Consider the following 21,568-nt stretch of genomic DNA (forward strand, 5'->3'; position numbering starts at 1 on the left):
GGGGCAAATAACAGGTCTGTGCTAATTACTATATTCCTGGCTTAAGTGATGCATATCTTCCACCAAAAGCATTTTCACAGACATTTAGGCTCCCTCTGTATTGAGTGGTGAGGGGGGTCTGTAAATCTATTATCCATTTTGTGCAGGAAACTCCATATATAGACCTACACATCTGAGGGTTTCAAAAAACATAATTTATGCTTACCTGATAAATTTATTTCTCTTGTAGTGTATCCAGTCCACGGATCATCCATTACTTGTGGGATATTCTCCTACCCAACAGGAAGTTGCAAGAGGATCACCCACAGCAGAGCTGCTATATAGCTCCTCCCCTAACTGCCATATCCAGTCATTCGACCGAAACAAGCCGAGAAAGGAGAAACCATAGGGTGCAGTGGTGACTGAAGTTTAATTAAAATTTAGACCTGCCTTAAAAGGACAGGGCGGGCCGTGGACTGGATACACTACAAGAGAAATAAATTTATCAGGTAAGCATAAATTATGTTTTCTCTTGTTAAGTGTATCCAGTCCACGGATCATCCATTACTTGTGGGATACCAATACCAAAGCTTAAGTACACGGATGATGGGAGGGACAAGGCAGGAACTTAAACGGAAGGAACCACTGCCTGTAGAACCTTTCTCCCAAAAACAGCCTCCGAAGAAGCAAAAGTATCAAATTTGTAAAATTTTGAAAAGGTATGAAGCGAAGACCAAGTCGCAGCCTTGCAAATCTGTTCAACAGAGGCCTCATTTTTAAAGGCCCAGGTGGAAGCCACAGCTCTAGTAGAATGAGCTGTAATCCTTTCAGGGGGCTGCTGTCCAGCAGTCTCATATGCTAAATGGATTATACTCCGAAGCCAAAAAGAAAGAGAGGTTGCCGAGGCCTTTTGACCTCTCCTCTTTCCAGAGTAAATAACAAACAGGTGAGATGTTTGGCGAAAATCTTTAGTAGCCTGCAAGTAAAACTTCAATGCACGGACTACGTCTAGATTATGCAAAAGACGTTCCTTCTTTGAAGAAGGATTAGGGCATAATGATGGAACAACAATCTCTTGATTGAAACCACCTTAGGTAAAAACCCAGGTTTTGTACGCAGAACTACTTTATCTGAATGAAAGATCAGATAAGGAGAATCACAATGTAAGGCAGATAACTCTGAGACTCTTCGAGCCGAGGAAATAGCCATCAGAAAAAGAACTTTCCATGATAGAAGTTTGATATCAATAGAATGAAGGGGTTCAAACGGAACCCCTTGAAGAACTTTAAGAACCAAGTTTAAGCTCCATGGGGGAGCAACAGGTTTAAACACAGGCTTAATTCTAACTAAAGCCTGACAAAATGCCTGAACGTGTGGAACTTCTGCCAGACGCTTGTGTAAAAGAATAGACAGAGCAGAAATCTGTCCCTTTAAAGAACTAGTTGATAGTCCTTTGTCCAAACCCTCTTGGAGGAAGGACAATATCCTAGGAATCCTAACCCTACTCCATGAGTAATTCTTGGATTCACACCAATGAAGATATTTACGCCAAATCTTGTGGTAAATTTTGCTGGTGACAGGCTTTCGTGCCTGTATTAAGGTATCAATTACTGACTCGGAGAAGCCACGCTTTGATAGGATCAAGCGTTCAGTCTCCATGCAGTCAGTCTCAGAGAAAGTAGATTCGGATGATTGAAAGGACCTTGTATTAGAAGGTCTTGTCTCAGAGGCAGAGTCCATGGTGGAAAGGATGACATGTCCACTAGGTCTGCATACCAGGTCCTGCGTGGCCACGCAGGCGCTATCAATATCACCGATGCTCTCTCCTGTTTGATTTTGGCAATCAGACGAGGGAGCAGAGGAAACGGTGGAAACACATAGGCCAGGTTGAAGAACCAAGGCGCTGCTAGAGCATCTATCAGTGCCGCTTCTGGGTCCCTGGACCTGGATCCGTAAAAGGAAGCTTGGCGTTCTGGCGAGACGCCATGAAATCCAGTTCTGGTTTGCCCCAACGGAGAACCAATTGAGCAAACACCTCCGGATGGAGTTCCCACTCCCCCGGATGAAAAGTCTGACGACTTAGAAAATCCGCCTCCCAGTTCTCTACCCCTGGGATATGGATCGCTGATAGGTGGCAAGAGTGAGTCTCTGCCCAGCGAATTATCTTGGAGACTTCTGACATCGCTAGGGAACTCCTGGTCCCCCCTTGATGGATGATGTAAGCCACAGTCGTGATGTTGTCCGACTGAAATCTGATGAACCTCAGTGTTGCTAACTGAGGCCAAGGTAGAAGAGCATTGAATATTGCTCTTAACTCCAGAATATTTATTGGGAGGAGTTTCTCCTCCTGAGTCCATGAACCCTGAGCCTTCAGGGAGTTCCAGACTGCACCCCAACCTAGAAGGCTGGCGTCTGTTGTTACAATGGTCCAATATGGCCTGCGAAAGGTCATACCTTTGGACAGATGGACCCGAGATAACCACCAGAGAAGAGAATCTCTGGTTTCCTGATCCAGATTTAGTAGAGGGGACAAATCTGTGTAATCCCCATTCCACTGACTGAGCATGCATAATTGCAGCGGTCTGAGATGCAGGCGCGCAAATGGCACTATGTCCATCGCCGCTACCATTAAGCCACCGTGGGGCGCAGAATGGAGTGAAGAACACGGCAAGCATTTAGAAGTTTTGATAACCTGGACTCCGTCAGGTAAATTTTCATTTCTATAGAATCTATCAGAGTCCCTAGGAAGGAAACCCTTGTGAGAGGAGATAGAGAACTCTTTTCTTCGTTCACTTTCCACCCATGCGACCTCAGAAATGCCAGAACTATCTCTGTATGAGACTTGGCAATTTGAAAGCTTGACGCCTGTATCAGGATGTCGTCTAGATAAGGAGCCACCGCTATGCCTCGCGGTCTTAGAACCGCCAGAAGTGAGCCCAGAACCTTTGTAAAAATTCTTGGGGCTGTAGCCAACCCGAATGGAAGAGCTACAAACTGGTAATGCCTGTCTAGAAAGGCAAACCTCAGGAACCGATGATGATTCTTGTGGATCGGAATGTGAAGGTAGGCATCCTTTAAGTCCACTGTGGTCATGTACTGACCCTCTTGGATCATGGGTAAAATGGTTCGAATAGTTTCCATCTTGAATGATGGAACTCTGAGGAATTTGTTTAGGATCTTTAGATCCAAAATTGGTCTGAAGGTTCCCTCTTTTTTGGGAACCACAAACAGATTTGAATAAAACCCCTGTCCTTGTTCCGTCCGCGGAACTGGATGGATCACTCCCATTACAAGGAGGTCTTGCACGCAGCTTAGGAATGCCTCTTTCTTTATCTGGTTTGCAGATAATCTTGAAAGGTGAAAACTCCCTTGTGGGGGAGAAGCTTTGAAGTCCAGAAGATATCCCTGAGATATGATCTCCAACGCCCAGGGATCCTGAACATCTCTTGCCCATGCCTGGGCGAAGAGAGAGAGTCTGCCCCCTACTAGATCCATTGTTGGATTGGGGGGCGCTCCTTCATGCTGTCTTGGAGGCAGCAGCAGGCTTTCGGCCTGCTTGCCCTTGTTCCAGGACTGGGTAGGTTTCCAGGCCTGCTTAGATTGAGGAAAAGTTCCCTCTTGTTTTGAAGTAGAGGGAGCTGATCCTGCACCTGCCTTGAAATTTCGAAAGGCACGAAAATTAGACTGTTTGGCCCTTGATTTGGCCCTGTCCTGAGGAAGGGTATGACCCTTACCTCCAGTAATGTCAGCAATAATTTCTTTCAAACCAGGCCCGAATAAGGTCTGCCCCTTGAAAGGAATGTTAAGTAATTTAGACTTTGAAGTCACATCAGCTGACCAGGATTTAAGCCATAGCGCATTACGCGCCTGGATGGCGAATCCGGAATTCTTAGCCGTTAGTTTAGTCAAATGAACAATGGCATCAGAAACAAATGAGTTAGCTAGCTTAAGTGTTCTAAGCTTGTCAATAATTTCAGTCAATGGAGCTGTATGGATGGCCTCTTCCAGGGCCTCAAACCAGAACGCCGCCGCAGCAGTGACAGGCGCAATGCATGCAAGGGGCTGTAAAATAAAAACCTTGTTGAATAAACATTTTCTTAAGGTAACCCTCTCATTTTTTATCCATTGGATCTGAAAAAGCACAACTGTCCTCAACCGGGATAGTGGTACGCTTTGCTAAAGTAGAAACTGCTCCCTCCACCTTAGGAACTGTCTGCCATAAGTCCCATGTAGTGGCATCTATTGGAAACATTTTTCTAAATATAGGAGGTGGGGAAAAGGGCACACCGGGTCTATCCCACTCCTTACTAATAATTTCTGTAAGCCTTTTAGGTATTGGAAAAACATCAGTACTCACCGGCACTGCATAGTATTTATCCAGCCTACACAATTTCTCTGGCACTGCAATTGTGTCACAGTCATTCAGAGCAGCTAATACCTCCCCAAGTAACACACGGAGGTTCTCAAGCTTAAATTTAAAATTAGAAATCTCTGAATCAGGTCTCCCCGATTCAGAGACGTCACCCACAGACTGAAGCTCTCCGTCCTCAGGTTCTGCATATTGTGATGCAGTATCAGACATGGCTCTTACAGCATCTACGCGCTCTGTATCTCGTCTAACCCCAGAGCTATCTCGCTTGCCTCTCAATTCAGGCAATCTGGCTAATACCTGTGACAGGGTAATATTCATGATTGCAGCCATGTCCTGCAAAGTAATCGCTATGGGCATCCCTGATGTACTTGGCGCCATATTAGCGTGCGTCCCTCGAGCGGGAAGCGAAGGGTCCGACACGTGGGAGAGTTAGTCGGCATAACTTCCCCCTCAACAGACCCCTCTGGTGACAATTCTTTTATAGATAAAGACTGATCTTTACTGTTTAAGGTGAAATCAATACATTTAGTACACATTCTCCTATGGGGCTCCACCATGGCTTTTAAACATAATGAACAAGTAGATTCCTCTGTGTCAGACATGTTTGTACAGACTAGCAATGAGACTAGCAAGCTTGGAAAACACTTTAAACAAAGTTAACAAGCAATATAAAAAACGTTACTGTGCCTTTAAGAGAAACAAATTTTGGCAAAATTTGAAATAACAGTGAAAAAAGACAGTTACACTAACAAAGTTTTTACAGTGTATGTAACAAGTTAGCAGAGCATTGCACCCACTTGCAAATGGATGATTAACCCCTTAATACAAAAAACAGATTAACAAAACGAAAAATATGTTTTTTAAACAGTCATAACAACTGCCACAGCTCCTACTTTTGAAGCCTTTTGAGCCCATCAGAGATGTCCTATAGCATGCAGGGGACTGCTGAGGGAAGCTGAATGTCACAGTTTGTAATTTTAACTGCACCAACTGTAACTTTTATACTATAACAGTGGAAAGCCTCTGTTTCTAGGCAAAAATAAAGCCAGCCATGTGGAAAAAACTAGGCCCCAATAAGTTTTATCACCAAAGCATATATAAAAACGATTAAACATGCCAGCAAACGTTTTATATTACACTTTTATAAGAGTATGTATCTCTGTTAATAAGCCTGATACCTGTCGCTATTAAATCACTGCATTTAGGCTTAACTTACATTAATCCGGTATCAGCAGCATTTTTCTAGCAAGTTCCATCCCTAGAAATATGTTTACTGCACATACCTTATTGCAGGAAAACCTGCACGCCATTCCCTCTCTGAAGTTACCTCACTCCTCAGAATATGTGAGAACGGCAATGGATCTTAGTTACTTCTGCTAAGATCATAGAAATCACAGGCAGATTCTTCTTCTAATGCTGCCTTTGATAAAACAGTACACTCCGGTACCATTTAAAAATAACAAACTTTTGATTGAAGTTAAGAAACTAACTATAATACACCACTCTCCTCTTACTACGTCCATCTTTGTTGAGAGTTGTAAGAGAATGACTGGATATGGCAGTTAGGGGAGGAGCTATATAGCAGCTCTGCTGTGGGTGATCCTCTTGCAACTTCCTGTTGGGAAGGAGAATATCCCACAAGTAATGGATGATCCGTGGACTGGATACACTTAACAAGAGAAATGCTAATATTTACTTAGAAGTGGCCAACTGGCCTTATTGATACAACGGTCTAAATCCTTTGTTCTCTCCTGTGTAATTTTGCATATTGAGTGGGGGAGGATTGAATTATGGTCAACCAGGCATCTAATGTCTCAGAACCTCAGAATTGCAATACCTAGAATGTGTCCAGTAATAAAATAAGCATTTTCAAATGTAATATTTGATAGATTGTATACTTATATATATATATATATATATATATATATATATATATATATATATATATATATATATATATATATATATATATATATATATAATCTACTGACATTCACAGATACCCTGACAAAAGTACAAGCAACCTTGCATAACTCATGGTGTGTAAATAAAACAGGTTGCAAACAATCCATTCAAAGTGGTACATCCCTAAATTGACATATTCCTAAACTACCATGAACTTGCAACCAGAAAGTATCTGTGAAAAGTATATTATCCAATATTTAGTATACCAGTGAAAGTGAGGAAGTCTCTAATGACCAGCAAGGAATGAGTCCCTCTAAGAGAGGGCAGGCCCCATACTTTTGTTTACAGATTAGTTATATTGCTGTAATTGCAAATACTCTTTCTGACAACAAATGTATGTGGCTCTGTTTTCCCTAGGTGTGCACAGCTGCTGTTAGACTATGGAGCAGAATTAAATCAAGCCACTGAAAGTACCCAGGACACCCCACTCCATATGGCTGCCAGGCTCAATCTCTTGGCTCATGCACAACTCTACCTGCACCATGGAGCATCAGTTCACTTTCAGAACCAGGAGGGTGAAACCCCATTAACCACAGCATGTGGTGCTAAAGTAGATGATGAGGACAGTTCTCTGGCACTATGTCACCTGCTCCTGGAGAGAGGAGCTGATCTAGAGATCCCTGACCAACAGGACAGAAGACCCCTACATCATGCCTGTCGTGCAGCCAAACACAGAGTAGTAGAGTTGCTGCTGTGTGCTGGTGCCGATGTGAATGCTACAGACTATAATGGTGTCTCACCTTTAAGTTGGGCCTTGCAAGCTGCCGAACTGAAGCTAGAAAATAGACCTCACCTTATTGTACACATCCTGCTTAATCATGGTGCTCACATATTCTGTCCAGACATGTTTGGAAAGGTAAGGAGTAAGAAGTGAGCTGTGTGAGTGGTATAGATAAAGAGTAAGATGTGAGCTGTATGAGCGGTGTATATAAGGAGTAAGATGTGAGCTGTATGAGCGGTGTATGTAAGGAGTAAGATGTGAGGTGTATAAGCGGTGTATGTAAGGAGTAAGATGGGAGGTGTATAAGCGGTGTATGTAAGGAGTAAGATGTGAGGTGTATGAGCGGTGTATGTAAGGAGTAAGATGTGAGCTGTATGAGCGGTGTATGTAAGGGGAAAGATGAGAGCTGTATGAATGGAGTATATAAGGAATAAGATGTGAGGTGTATGAGTGGTGTATATAAGGAGTAAGACGTTAGCTATATGAGAAGTGTATATAAGGAGTAAGATGTGAGGCGTATGAGCGGTGTATATAAGGAGTAAGATGTGAGCTGTATGGGCAGTGTATGTAAGGAGTAAGATGAGAGCTGCATGAGCAGTGTATGTAAGGAGTAAGATGTGAGCTGTATGAGCAGTGTATGTAAGGAGTAAGATGTGAGCTGTATGAGCAGTGTATGTAAGGAGTAAGATGTGAGCTGTATGAGCGGTGTATGTAAGGAGTAAGATGTGAGCTGTATGAGCGGTGTATGTAAGGAGTAAGATGAGAGCTGTATGAGCGGTGTATGTAAGGAGTAAGATGTGAGCTGTATGAGCAGTGTATATAAGGAGAAAATGTGAGGTGTATGAGCGGTGTATGTGAGGAGTAAGATGTGAGGTGTATGAGCGGTGTATATAAGGAGTAAAATGTGAGCTGTATGAGCGGTGTATGTAAGGAGTAAGATGTGAGCTGTATGAGCAGTGTATGTAAGGAGTAAAATGTGAGCTGTATGAGTGGTGTATGTAAGGAGTAAGATGTGAGCTGTATGAGCGGTGTATGTAAGGAGTAAGATGTGAGCTGTATGAGCAGTGTATGTAAGGAGTAAGATGTGAGCTGTATGAGCGGTGTATGTAAGGAGTAAGATGTGAGCTGTATGAGCAGTGTATGTGAGGAGTAAGATGTGAGCTGTATGAGTGGTGTATGTAAGGAGTAAGATGTATATGAGCGGTGTATGTAAGGAGTAAGATGTGAGCTGTATGAGCGGTGTATGTAAGGAGTAAGATGTGAGCTGTATGAGCGGTGTATGTAAGGAGTAAGATGTGAGCTGTATGAGCGGTGTATGTAAGGAGTAAGATGTGAGCTGTATGAGCGGTGTATGTAAGGAGTAAGATGTGAGCTGTATGAGCAGTGTATGTAAGGAGTAAGATGTGAGCTGTATGACCGATGTATGTGAGGAGTAACATGTGAGCTGTATGAGCGGTGTATGTAAGGAGTAAAATGTGAGCTGTATGAGTAGTGTATGTAAGGAGTAAGATGTGAGCTGTATGAGCAGTGTATGTAAGGAGTAAGATGTGAGGTGTATGAGCGGTGTATATAAGGAGTAAGATGTGAGCTGTATGAGCAGTGTATGTAAGGAGTAAGATGTGAGCTGTATGAGCAGTGTATGTAAGGTGTAAGATGTGAGCTGTATGAGCAGTGTATGTAAGGAGTAAAATGTGAGCTGTATGAACGGTGTATGTAAGGAGTAAGATGTGAGCTGTATGAACGGTGTAAGTAAGGAGTAAGATGTGAGCTGTATGAGTGATGTGTATGTAAGGAGTAAGATGCGAGCTGTATGAGCAGTGTATGTAAGGAGTAAAATGTGAGGTGTATGAGTGGTGTATGTAAGGAGTAAGATGTGAGCTGTATGAGCGGTGTATGTAAGGAGTAAGATGTGAGCTGTATGAGTGGTGTATGTAAGGAGTAAGATGTGAGCTGTATGAGCGATGTATGTAAGGAGTAAGATGTGAGCTGTATGAGCAGTGTATGTAAGGAGTAAGATGTATATGAGCGGTGTATGTAAGGAGTAAGATGTGAGCTGTATGAGCGGTGTATGTAAGGAGTAAGATGTGAGCTGTATGAGCGGTGTATGTAAGGAGTAAGATGTGAGCTGTATGAGCGGTGTATGTAAGGAGTAAGATGTGAGCTGTATGAGCGGTGTATGTAAGGAGTAAGATGTGAGCTGTATGAGCAGTGTATGTAAGGAGTAAGATGTGAGCTGTATGACCGATGTATGTGAGGAGTAAGATGTGAGCTGTATGAGCGGTGTATGTAAGGATTAAAATGTGAGCTGTATGAGCAGTGTATGTAAGGAGTAAGATGTGAGGTGTATGAGCGGTGTATATAAGGAGTAAGATGTGAGCTGTATGAGCAGTGTATGTAAGGAGTAAGATGTGAGCTGTATGAGCGGTGTATGTAAGGAGTAAGATGTGAGCTGTATGAGCAGTGTATGTAAGGAGTAAAATGTGAGCTGTATGAACGGTGTATGTAAGGAGTAAGATGTGAGCTGTATGAACGGTGTATGTAAGGATTAAGATGTGAGCTGTATGAGTGGTGTATGTAAGGAGTAAGATGTGAGCTGTATGAGCAGTGTATGTAAGGAGTAAAATGTGAGGTGTATGAGTGGTGTATGTAAGGAGTAAGATGTGAGCTGTATGAGCGGTGTATGTAAGGAGTAAGATGTGAGCTGTATGAGTGGTGTATGTAAGGAGTAAGATGCGAGCTGTATGAGCGGTGTATGTAAGGAGTAAGATGTGAGCTGTATGAGCAGTGTATGTAAGGAGTAAGATGTGAGCTGTATGAGCAGTTTATGTAAGGAGTAAGATGTGAGCTGTATGAGCAGTTTATGTAAGGAGTAAGATGTGAGCTGTATGAGCAGTGTATGTAAGGAGTAAGATGTGAGCTGTATGGGCAGTGTATGTAAGGAGTAAGATGAGAGCTGCATGAGCAGTGTATGTAAGGAGTAAGATGTGAGCTGTATGAGCAGTGTATGTAAGGAGTAAGATGTGAGCTGTATGAGCAGTGTATGTAAGGAGTAAGATGTGAGCTGTATGAGCGGTGTATGTAAGGAGTAAGATGTGAGCTGTATGAGCGGTGTATGTAAGGAGTAAGATGAGAGCTGTATGAGCGGTGTATGTAAGGAGTAAGATGTGAGCTGTATGAGCAGTGTATATAAGGAGAAAATGTGAGGTGTATGAGCGGTGTATGTGAGGAGTAAGATGTGAGGTGTATGAGCGGTGTATGTAAGGAGTAAAATGTGAGCTGTATGAGCGGTGTATGTAAGGAGTAAGATGTGAGCTGTATGAGCAGTGTATGTAAGGAGTAAAATGTGAGCTGTATGAGTGGTGTATGTAAGGAGTAAGATGTGAGCTGTATGAGCGGTGTATGTAAGGAGTAAGATGTGAGCTGTATGAGCAGTGTATGTAAGGAGTAAGATGTGAGCTGTATGAGCGGTGTATGTAAGGAGTAAGATGTGAGCTGTATGAGCAGTGTATGTGAGGAGTAAGATGTGAGCTGTATGAGTGGTGTATGTAAGGAGTAAGATGTATATGAGCGGTGTATGTAAGGAGTAAGATGTGAGCTGTATGAGCGGTGTATGTAAGGAGTAAGATGTGAGCTGTATGAGCGGTGTATGTAAGGAGTAAGATGTGAGCTGTATGAGCGATGTATGTAAGGAGAAAGATGTGAGCTGTATGAGCGGTGTATGTAAGGAGTAAGATGTGAGCTGTATGAGCAGTGTATGTAAGGAGTAAGATGTGAGCTGTATGACCGATGTATGTGAGGAGTAACATGTGAGCTGTATGAGCGGTGTATGTAAGGAGTAAAATGTGAGCTGTATGAGTAGTGTATGTAAGGAGTAAGATGTGAGCTGTATGAGCAGTGTATGTAAGGAGTAAGATGTGAGGTGTATGAGCGGTGTATGTAAGGAGTAAGATGTGAGCTGTATGAGCAGTGTATGTAAGGAGTAAGATGTGAGCTGTATGAGCAGTGTATGTAAGGTGTAAGATGTGAGCTGTATGAGCAGTGTATGTAAGGAGTAAAATGTGAGCTGTATGAACGGTGTATGTAAGGAGTAAGATGTGAGCTGTATGAACGGTGTAAGTAAGGAGTAAGATGTGAGCTGTATGAGTGATGTGTATGTAAGGAGTAAGATGCGAGCTGTATGAGCAGTGTATGTAAGGAGTAAAATGTGAGGTGTATGAGTGGTGTATGTAAGGAGTAAGATGTGAGCTGTATGAGCGGTGTATGTAAGGAGTAAGATGTGAGCTGTATGAGTGGTGTATGTAAGGAGTAAGATGTGAGCTGTATGAGCGATGTATGTAAGGAGTAAGATGTGAGCTGTATGAGCAGTGTATGTAAGGAGTAAGATGTATATGAGCGGTGTATGTAAGGAGTAAGATGTGAGCTGTATGAGCGGTGTATGTAAGGAGTAAGATGTGAGCTGTATGAGCGGTGTATGTAAGGAGTAAGATGTGAGCTGTATGAGCGGTGTATGTAAGGAGTAAGATGTGAGCTGTATGAGCGGTGTATGTAAGGAGTAAGATGTGAGCTGTATGAGCAGTGTATGTAAGGAGTAAGATGTGAGCTGTATGACCGATGTATGTGAGGAGTAAGATGTGAGCTGTATGAGCGGTGTATGTAAGGATTAAAATGTGAGCTGTATGAGCAGTGTATGTAAGGAGTAAGATGTGAGGTGTATGAGCGGTGTATATAAGGAGTAAGATGTGAGCTGTATGAGCAGTGTATGTAAGGAGTAAGATGTGAGCTGTATGAGCGGTGTATGTAAGGAGTAAGATGTGAGCTGTATGAGCAGTGTATGTAAGGAGTAAAATGTGAGCTGTATGAACGGTGTATGTAAGGAGTAAGATGTGAGCTGTATGAACGGTGTATGTAAGGATTAAGATGTGAGCTGTATGAGTGGTGTATGTAAGGAGTAAGATGTGAGCTGTATGAGCAGTGTATGTAAGGAGTAAAATGTGAGGTGTATGAGTGGTGTATGTAAGGAGTAAGATGTGAGCTGTATGAGCGGTGTATGTAAGGAGTAAGATGTGAGCTGTATGAGTGGTGTATGTAAGGAGTAAGATGTGAGCTGTATGAGCGGTGTATGTAAGGAGTAAGATGTGAGCTGTATGAGCAGTGTATGTAAGGAGTAAGATGTGAGCTGTATGAGCAGTTTATGTAAGGAGTAAGATGTGAGCTGTATGAGCAGTTTATGTAAGGAGTAAGATGTGAGCTGTATGAGCAGTGTATGTAAGGAGTAAGATTTGAACTGTATGAGCAGTGTATGTAAGGAGTAATATGTGAGCTGTATGAGCAGTGTATGTAAGGAGTAAGATGTGAGCTGTATGAGCGGTGTATATAAGGAGTATGAGGTGAGCTGTATAAGCGGTGTATATAAGGAGTAAGATGTGAGGTGTATGAGCGGTATATATAAGGAGTATGACGTGAGCTGTATAAGTGGTGTATATAAGGAGTAAGATGTGAGGTGTATGAGCGGTATATATAAGGAGTATGACGTGAGCTGTATGAGTGGTGTATATAAGGAGTAGGATGTGAGCTGTATGAGCAGTGTATGTAGGGAGTAAGATGTGAGCTGTATGAGCAGTATATGTAAGGAGTAAGATGTGAGCTGTATGAGCGGTGTATGTAAGGAGTAAGATGTGAGCTGTATGAGCGGTGTATGTAAGGAGTAAGATGTGAGCTGTATGAGCGGTGTATGTAAGGAGTAAGACGTGAGCTGTATGAGCGGTGTATGTAAGGAGTAAGATGTGAGCTGTATGAGCGGTGTATGTAAGGAGTAAGATGTGAGCTGTATGAGCGGTGTATGTAAGGAGTAAGACGTGAGCTGTATGAGCGGTGTATGTAAGGAGTAAGATGTGAGCTCTGTAAACGACAGTTTATGTAAGGAATGAGAAAGGAGCTGTGTTAGCTGTGTATGTTCTCATTGGTGAGCAATGATCTATTGTCAGATAATGATTATATTGCTCTATAATAATGTTTATTTTGCTTACTAGTAGCTTACTGCTTGCTTTCTGAATATATAATCAGGTTTACAAAGATTAGAATGACATTTCTATTATATTTTTAAGTTATTCCATGAAGGCTATTCATTAAGAAACGGTAGATATGTGATAGACGTGCGCATTCTGATCCTTTGTTAGACATGGCATACGGCTCTTTTCAACACACTCTAAGATCTGTGCAAATCCATATCTTAGTGTGTTGAACTTTTACAAGAATAAATCTAGCTCCTACAAGAGCTGAATGGCATGAGTGACTGCCTTCCTGCACATTCCGATTCTAACGAAGAACCCAAATGCACATCTAATAAGTGAACTGTAGTGGTCTGGATCCATAGAATAACAGGAATTTAAAAGGTTGAACATTGTTTCAATTTAGCAAATGTAGCGGAATGACTTTTTTCTGTGCCCTCAAATTCCATTTCCTTTGTTATTCTTTGGAGACCATTCATTAAAGGTGATAAAACAAATGAGTTTTAGTGAAAGGTTGCATAGAATCACATAAAATAGAGTTTTTGTTGTATGTGCCAGTCTTGGCAAATCAAGGGACTACTGGTATGTTCTGCGATGTGACCCCTAGATTCACTAATGTTACTCGGATTCCTAGACTATTTTATTCAGCCTTAGGCAAAGGCTTGCTCTTCTCCAATTTCAATGCATATGTTCCATAGATTAAAAAGAAGGGAGGCATCTGGTCAAACAATTAAATATATATTTTTTAAAAACGGCCTGTTTCATTGTTGTAACAGTAAAAAGACTAATCAGTGGGTTATACTTAATAGAATTAATTTCATTATTAATAAACATTTTAAAAGGATTTTACCTTTTACTTATCTGTTTAACTTAATTTGTGCATGGTCCATTATTTCCTGCCACAGCCCCACAATGGGGTTGTGGTTTCTACCAGAGGGCAGAGGAGAAGCTTCCACTTGTAAATACCTGTAGGAGATACGTGCATTAGCTCCAATCAGTTACTTGCCCATGCTCAGTAGAGGACTTCTGCTGCATAAATCATGTGACAAAAAAACAAAACTATGTGCAAAATAATATTTGAATTATTGCTACCTTTCAGCTAAATTACGAGTTTTGCTGTATGAGTGAAAAATCAGCATTAAGGCTCTTTTTCACTACTGCTGGTATTACGAGTCTTGCAGGTTTAGCTGCAGCGCACACTTTTTTGGCCGTAACGCAACGTAACTACCGCAGCTTTCAAAAAGTCCTTTTTGAATGGGACTTTCACATTGCCGGTATTACGAGTCTGTCTGGGAGGCCAAAAAGTGAGCGGTACAGTCAATACCATCAAAATCCATAGTAGTTATGGGTTTTACGCTACAAAGCCGTAACATAAAACTCATAACTAAAGTGCTAAAAAGTAAACTAACACCCATAAACTACCTATTAACCCCTAAACCGAGGCCCTGCCGCATCGCAAACACTAAAATAAAATTATTAACACCTAATCTGCCGCTCCCGACATCGCTGCCACTATAATAAACATATTAACCCCTAAACTGCAGCCACCGACACCACCGACACCTACATTATACTTATTAACCTCTAATCTGCCACCCCCAATGTCGCCGCCACCTACATTACACTTATTAACCCCTAATCTGCCGCCCCTAACATCGCCGCCACCTACCTATACTTATTAACCCCTAATATGCCGCCCCCAATGTTGCCTCCACCTACATTACACTTATTAACCCCTAATCTGCCGCCCCTAACATCGCCGCCACTATACTAAAGTTATTAACCACTAAGTCAAACCCTAACACCCACTAACTTTAATGTAATTAAAATAAATCTAAATAAAACTTACTATTACGAGTCTGTCCTGGTAGGCCAAAAAGTGAACGGTACACCCTACCCTGTCAAGAGTCCTAACCCATTTAAAAGTCAGTAGTTAAGAGTTTTATGGTACAACGCTGTAACATAAAACTCATAACTAAAGTGCTAAAAAGTACACTAACACCCATAAACTACCTATTAACCCCTAAACCGAGGCCCTCCCGCAAACACTAAAATAAAATTTGTAACCCCTAATCTGCCGCTCCAGACACCGCCCCCACCTACATTATATTTATGAACCCCTAATCTGCTGCCCCCAACATCGCCAACACCTACATTATATTTATTAACCCCTAATCTGCCGCTCCCAATGTCGCTGCAATCTACCTACACTTATTAACCCCTAATCTGCCACTCCAGACAATGCCGCAACTATAATAAACATATTAACCCCTAAACCGCCGCACTCCCACCTCGCAAACATTAGTTAAATATTATTAACCCCTAATCTGACATCCCTAACATCGCCGCCACCTACCTACATTTATTAACCCCTAATCTGCCGCCCCCAACGTCGCCGCCACTATACTAAATGTATTAACCCCTAAACCCCTAAACCTAAGTCTAACCCTAACCCTATAATTAAAATAAATCTAAATAAAATTACTATAATTAACTAAATTATTCGTATTTAAAACTAAATACTTACCTATAAAATAAACCCTAAGCTAGCTACAATATAACTAATAGTTACATTGTAGCTAGTTTATGCTTTATTTTTATTTTACAGGCAAGTGTGTATTTATTTTAACTAGGTAGAATAGTTATTAAATAGTTATTAACTATTTAATAACTACCTAGCTAAAATAAATACAAAAGTACCTGTAAAACAAAACTTTACCTAAGTTACAATAACACCTAACACTACACTATAATTAAATAAATTAACTAAATTAAATACAATTACCTAAATTAAATTAAATTAGCTAAAGTACAAAAAACAAACAAACACTAAATTACAGAAAATAATAAACAAATTACAGATATTTAAACTAATTACACCTAATCTAATAGCCCTATCAAAATAAAAAAAGCCCCCCCCCCCAAAAAAAAAAAAAAAAAACCCTAGCCTAAACTAAACTACCAATAGCCCTTAAAAGGGCCTTTAGCGGGGCATTGCCCCAAAGTAATCAGCTCTTTTAACTGTAAAAAAAAATACAAACAACCCCCCGAACAGTAAAACCCACCACCCATACAACCAACCCCCCCAAATAAAATACTATCTAAAAAAACCTAAGCTCCCCATTGCCCTGAAAAGGGCATTTGGATGGGCATTGCCCTTAAAAGGGCAGTTAGCTCTTTTGCGGCCCAAACCCTAATCTAAAAAATAAAACCCACCCAATGACGGCTTCTTACTGAATGACGGATCCTTTAAGTGACGTCATCCAAGATGGCGTCCCTTAGATTCCGATTGGCTGATAGAATTCTATCAGCCAATCGGAATTAAGGTAGAAAAAATCCTATTGGCTGATGCAATCAGCCAATAGGATTGAGCTCACATTCTATTGGCTGTTCCAATCCGCCAATAGAATGCGAGCTCAATCCTATTGGCTGATTACATCAGACAATAGGATTTTTTCTATAAATAAAAAGAGAGAAGCGCTCAACCTGGGAACGAACAATAGCATAATAGCTTGTTCTATGGCTAGTTACCACCCTAGAAGCAGCCTCTTTTTGCTCAATATGTGCCTTTCACAGAGAAGAACTTTCCTGTAGCATATCAGTCTGATCCTGACTTAACAGTGCAGTCCAGCCCCGAAATACCAGGCAATCCCTCTCTGAACAAGAGAAACAGCAAAACCCCAGACGTACGTTTCGGCCTATTGTCAGGATCAGACTGATATGCTACAGGAAAGTTCTTCTCTGTGAAAGGCACATATTGAGCAAAAAGAGGCTGCTTCTAGGGTGGTAACTAGCCATAGAACAAGCTATTATGCTATTGTTTGTTCCCAGGTTGAGCGCTTCTCTCTTTTTATTTATGCAAATTATGACACTTAGGGAAGTCTCCCTAAGTGTGATGCGGGAATCCAGACGTGGACCCGTTGCTCAGTGTGCCTAGAGGGATATGGCTGCACCTCACTGACGAGGCCCACAATAGGCCGAAACGTACGTCTGGGGTTTTGCTGTTTCTCTTGTTCAGAGAGGGATTGCCTGGTATTTCGGGGCTGGACTGCACTGTTAAGTCAGGATCAGACTGATATGCTACAGGAAAGTTCTTCTCTGTGAAAGGCACATATTGAGCAAAAAGAGGCTGCTTCTAGGGTGGTAACTAGCCATAGAACAAGCTATTATGCTATTGTTCGTTTCTAGGTTGAGCGCTTCTCTCTTTTTTTTTATGCAAATTATGACACTTAGGGAAGTCTCCCTAAGTGTGATGCGGGAATCCAAACGTGGACCCGTTGCTCAGTGTGCCTAGAGGGATATGGCTGCACCTCACTGACGAGGCCCACAATAGGCCGAAACGTACGTCTGGGGTTTTGCTGTTTCTCTTGTTCAGAGAGGGATTGCCTGTTATTTCGGGGCTGGACTGCACTGTTAAGTCAGGATCAGACTGATATGCTACAGGAAAGTTCTTCTCCGTGAAAGGCACATATTGAGCAAAAAGAGGCTGCTTCTAGGGTGGTAACTAGCCATAGAACAAGCTATTATGCTATTGTTCGTTCCCAGGTTGAGCGCTTCTCTCTTTTTATTTAATAGGATTTTTTCTACCTTAATTCCGATTGGCTGATAGAATTCTATCAGCCAATCGGAATCTAAGAGACGCCATGTTGGATGACGTCACTTAAAGGAACCGTCATTTAGTAAGAAGCCGTCATTTGAAGATGATGCTCCGCGCCGGATGTCTTGAAGATGGAGCCGCTCCGCATCGAATGGATGAAGATAGAAGATGCCGTCTGGATGAAGACTTCTGCCCGTCTGGAGGACCACTTCGCCCGGCTTAGATGAAGACTTCTCCCGGCTTCGTTGAGGACTTCGGCCCGGTTGGATGAGGACTTCTGCCGCTTCCTTGATGATGGATGTCTGGTCTTCAGAACAGTAAGTCGATCTTCAGAGGGTTAGTGTTAGGTTTTTTTAAGGGTGTATTGGGTGGGTTTTATTTTTTAGATTAGGGTTTGGGCCGCAAAAAAGAGCTAACTGCCCTTTTAAGGGCAATGCCCATCCAAATGCCATTTTCAGGGCAATGGGGAGCTTAGTTTTTTTTTAGATAGTATTTTATTTGGGGGGTTGGTTGTGAGGGTGGTGGGTTTTACTGTTGGGGGGGTTGTTGGGTATTTTTTTTTTACAGGTAAAAGAGCTGATTACTTTGGGGCAATGCCCAGCAAAAGGACCTTTTAAGGGCTATTGGTAGTTTAGTTTAGGCTAGGTTTTTTATTTTATTTTAGGGGGCTTTTTTATTTTGATAGGGCTATTAGATTAGGTGTAATTAGTTTAAATATCTGTAATTTGTTTATTATTTTCTGTAATTTAGTGTTTGCTTGTTTTTGTACTTTAGCTAATTTAATTTAGGTTAATTTATTTAATTATAGTGTAGTATTAGGTGTTATTGTAACTTAGGTAAGGTTTTATTTTATAGGTACATTTGTATTTATTTTAGCTAGGTAGTTATTAAATAGTTAATAACTATTCTACCTAGTTAAAATAAATACAAACTTGCCTGTAAAATAAAAATAAACCCTAAGCTAGATACAATGTAACTATTAGTTATATTGTAGCTATCTTAGGGTTTATTTTATAGGTAAGTATTTAGTTTTAAATAGGAATAATTTAGTTAATTATAGTAATTTTATTTAGATTTATTGTGATTATATTTAAGTTAGGGGGTGTTAGGGTTAGGGTTAGACTTAGGTTTAGGGGTTAATACATTTAGTATAGTGGCGGCGACTTTGGGGACGGCAGATTAGGGGTTAATAAATGTAGGTGGTGGCGGCGATGTTAGGGACGGCAGATTAGGGGTTAATAATATTTAACTAATGTTTGCAAGGCGAGAGTGTGGCGGTTTAGGGGTTAATATGTGTAGGTAGGTGGCGGCGAAATTGGGGGCGGCAGATTAGGGGTTAATAAATATAATGTAGGTGGCAGCAGATTAGGGGTTCATAAGTATAATGTAGATGGCGGCGATGTCCGGAGCAGCAGATTAGAGGTTAATAAATATAATGTAGGTGTCGGCGATGTCTGGGGCGGCAGATTAGGGTTAATAAGTGTAAGATTAGGGGTGTTTAGACTCGGGGTTCATGTTAGGGTATTAGGTGTAGACATACATTTTACTTCCCCATAGGAATCAATGGGGCTGCGTTAAGGAGCTTTACGATGCTTTTTTGCAAGTGTTAGACTTTTTCTTAGCCGGCTCTCCCCGTTGATTCCTATGGGGAAATTGTGCACGAGCACGTATGACCAGCTCACCGCTAACTTAAGCAGCGCTGGTATTGGAGTGCAGTAAGGAGCAAAATTTTGCTCAACGTTCACTTCTTGCCTTTTAACGCAAGGTTTGTAAAAACCAGTAATACCAGCGCTGCAGGTTAGTGAGCGGTGAGCAAAAACTGCTCGTTAGCACCGCATAGCTTCTAACGCAAAACTCATAATCTAGCCGTATGTTTCTTTTTATGTTTACTTTGATTTGACAATTTATTTTAATTTTTTGACAAATATTTTTTTTACTAAACAGCTCTATTTCATATCCCTTTAATATTTTATTTCACTAAGGAAGAGGAGATAAGTGGCCTTCACAGATAAGGGCCCATAGAATAGCTTGGGATTTAAAGAGGCAGAAGAGTCTATTCCAATAATAGTATGAACTCACCCCCTAGAGGAAACAAACGCCTACATTACGAGTCTTGCGTTAGGGTTAAAAAGCAGTGTTGAGAGGTCCCAACGCTGCTTTTTAATGCCCGCTGGTATTACGAGTCTTGCAGGTACGGGTGTACCGCTCACTTTTTTTCCGCGACTCAAGCATACCGCAAATCCACTTACGTCAATTGCGTATCCTATCTTTTCAATGGGATTTTCCTAACGCCGGTATTAGGAGTCTTGGAAAAAGTGAGCGGTACAGCCTCTCCTGTCAAGACTCATTTAAAAGTCAGTAGTTAAGAGTTTTATGGGCTAACGCCGTAACATAAAAACTCTTAACTAAAGTGCTAAAAAGTACACTAACACCCATAAACTACCTATTAATCCCTAAACCGAGCCCCCCCCCCCCACATCGCAAACACTTAACTAAAATTTTTAACCCCTAATCTGCTGACCGAACATCGCCGCCACTTTAATAAATATATTAACACCTAAACCACCGCACTCCCACCTCGCAAACATTAGTTAAATTTTATTAATCCCTAATCTGCCGTCTCTAACATCGCCGAAACCTACCTACATTTATTAACCCCTAATCTGCCGCCCCCAACGTCGCCACCACTATATTTAAAGTATTAACCCCTAAGTCTAAGCCTAACCCTAACACCCCCCTAACTTAAATATAATTTAAATAAATCTAAATAAAATTACTACAATTAACTCAATTATTCCTATTTAAAACTAAATACTTACCTATAAAATAAACCCTAAGATAGCTACAATATAACTAATAGTTACATTGTAGCTATCTCAGGGTTTATTTTTATTTTACAGGCAAGTTTGTATTTATTTTAACTAGGTACAATAGTTATTAAATAGTTATTAACTATTTAATAACTACCTAGTTAAAATAAGTACAAATTTACCTGTAAAATAAACCCTAACCTACGTTACATTTACACCTAACACTATACTATACTTAAATGAATTACCTACATTAACTACAATTAATTACAATTAAATTAAATAAACTAAAGTAGGAAAAAATCCCACTAAATTACAGAAAATAATAAAATACAGGGAGTGCAGAATTATTAGGCAAGTTGTATTTTTGAGGATTAATTTTATTATTGAACAACAACCATGTTCTCAATGAACCCAAAAAACTCATTAATATCAAAGCTGAATAGTTTTGGAAGTAGTTTTTAGTTTGTTTTTAGTTTTAGCTATTTTAGGGGGGTATCTGTGTGTGCAGGTGACTATTACTGTGCATAATTATTAGGCAACTTAACAAAAAACAAATATATACCCATTTCAATTATTTATTTTTACCAGTGAAACCAATATAACATCTCAACATTCACAAATATACATTTCTGACATTCAAAAACAAAACAAAAACAAATCAGTGACCAATATAGCCACCTTTCTTTGCAAGGACACTCAAAAGCCTGCCATCCATGGATTCTGTCAGTGTTTTGATCTGTTCACCATCAACATTGCGTGCAGCAGCAACCACAGCCTCCCAGACACTGTTCAGAGAGGTGTACTGTTTTCACTCCTTGTAAATCTCACATTTGATGATGGACCACAGGTTCTCAATGGGGTTCAGATCAGGTGAACAAGGAGGCCATGTCATTAGATTTTCTTCTTTTATACCCTTTCTTGCCAGCCACGCTGTGGAGTACTTGGACGCATGTGATAAAGCATTGTCCTGCATGAAAATCATGTTTTTCTTGAAGGATGCAGACTTCTTCCTGTACCACTGCTTGAAGAAGGTGTCTTCCAGAAACTGGCAGTAGGACTGGGAGTTGAGCTTGACTCCATCCTCAACCCGAAAAGGCCCCACAAGCTCATCTT

The 21,568-nt window shown here is 41.1% G+C and overlaps 1 protein-coding gene across 1 annotated transcript in view; it reads left to right on the top strand.

The window, feature by feature from the left end:
* Nucleotides 1-21,568, top strand: part of ASB18 (ankyrin repeat and SOCS box containing 18) — a 123,430-nt gene that overhangs the window by 68,079 nt on the left and 33,783 nt on the right. Inside the window, exon 3 of the mRNA XM_053713509.1 lies at nucleotides 6,674-7,172. Coding sequence (XP_053569484.1) covers nucleotides 6,674-7,172 — 499 coding nt within the window. The remainder of the gene's footprint in view (nucleotides 1-6,673; nucleotides 7,173-21,568) is intronic.

The sequence above is a fragment of the Bombina bombina genome, chromosome 1 (assembly GCF_027579735.1).
Source record: "Bombina bombina isolate aBomBom1 chromosome 1, aBomBom1.pri, whole genome shotgun sequence".
Taxonomy (NCBI): Eukaryota; Metazoa; Chordata; class Amphibia; order Anura; family Bombinatoridae; genus Bombina; species Bombina bombina.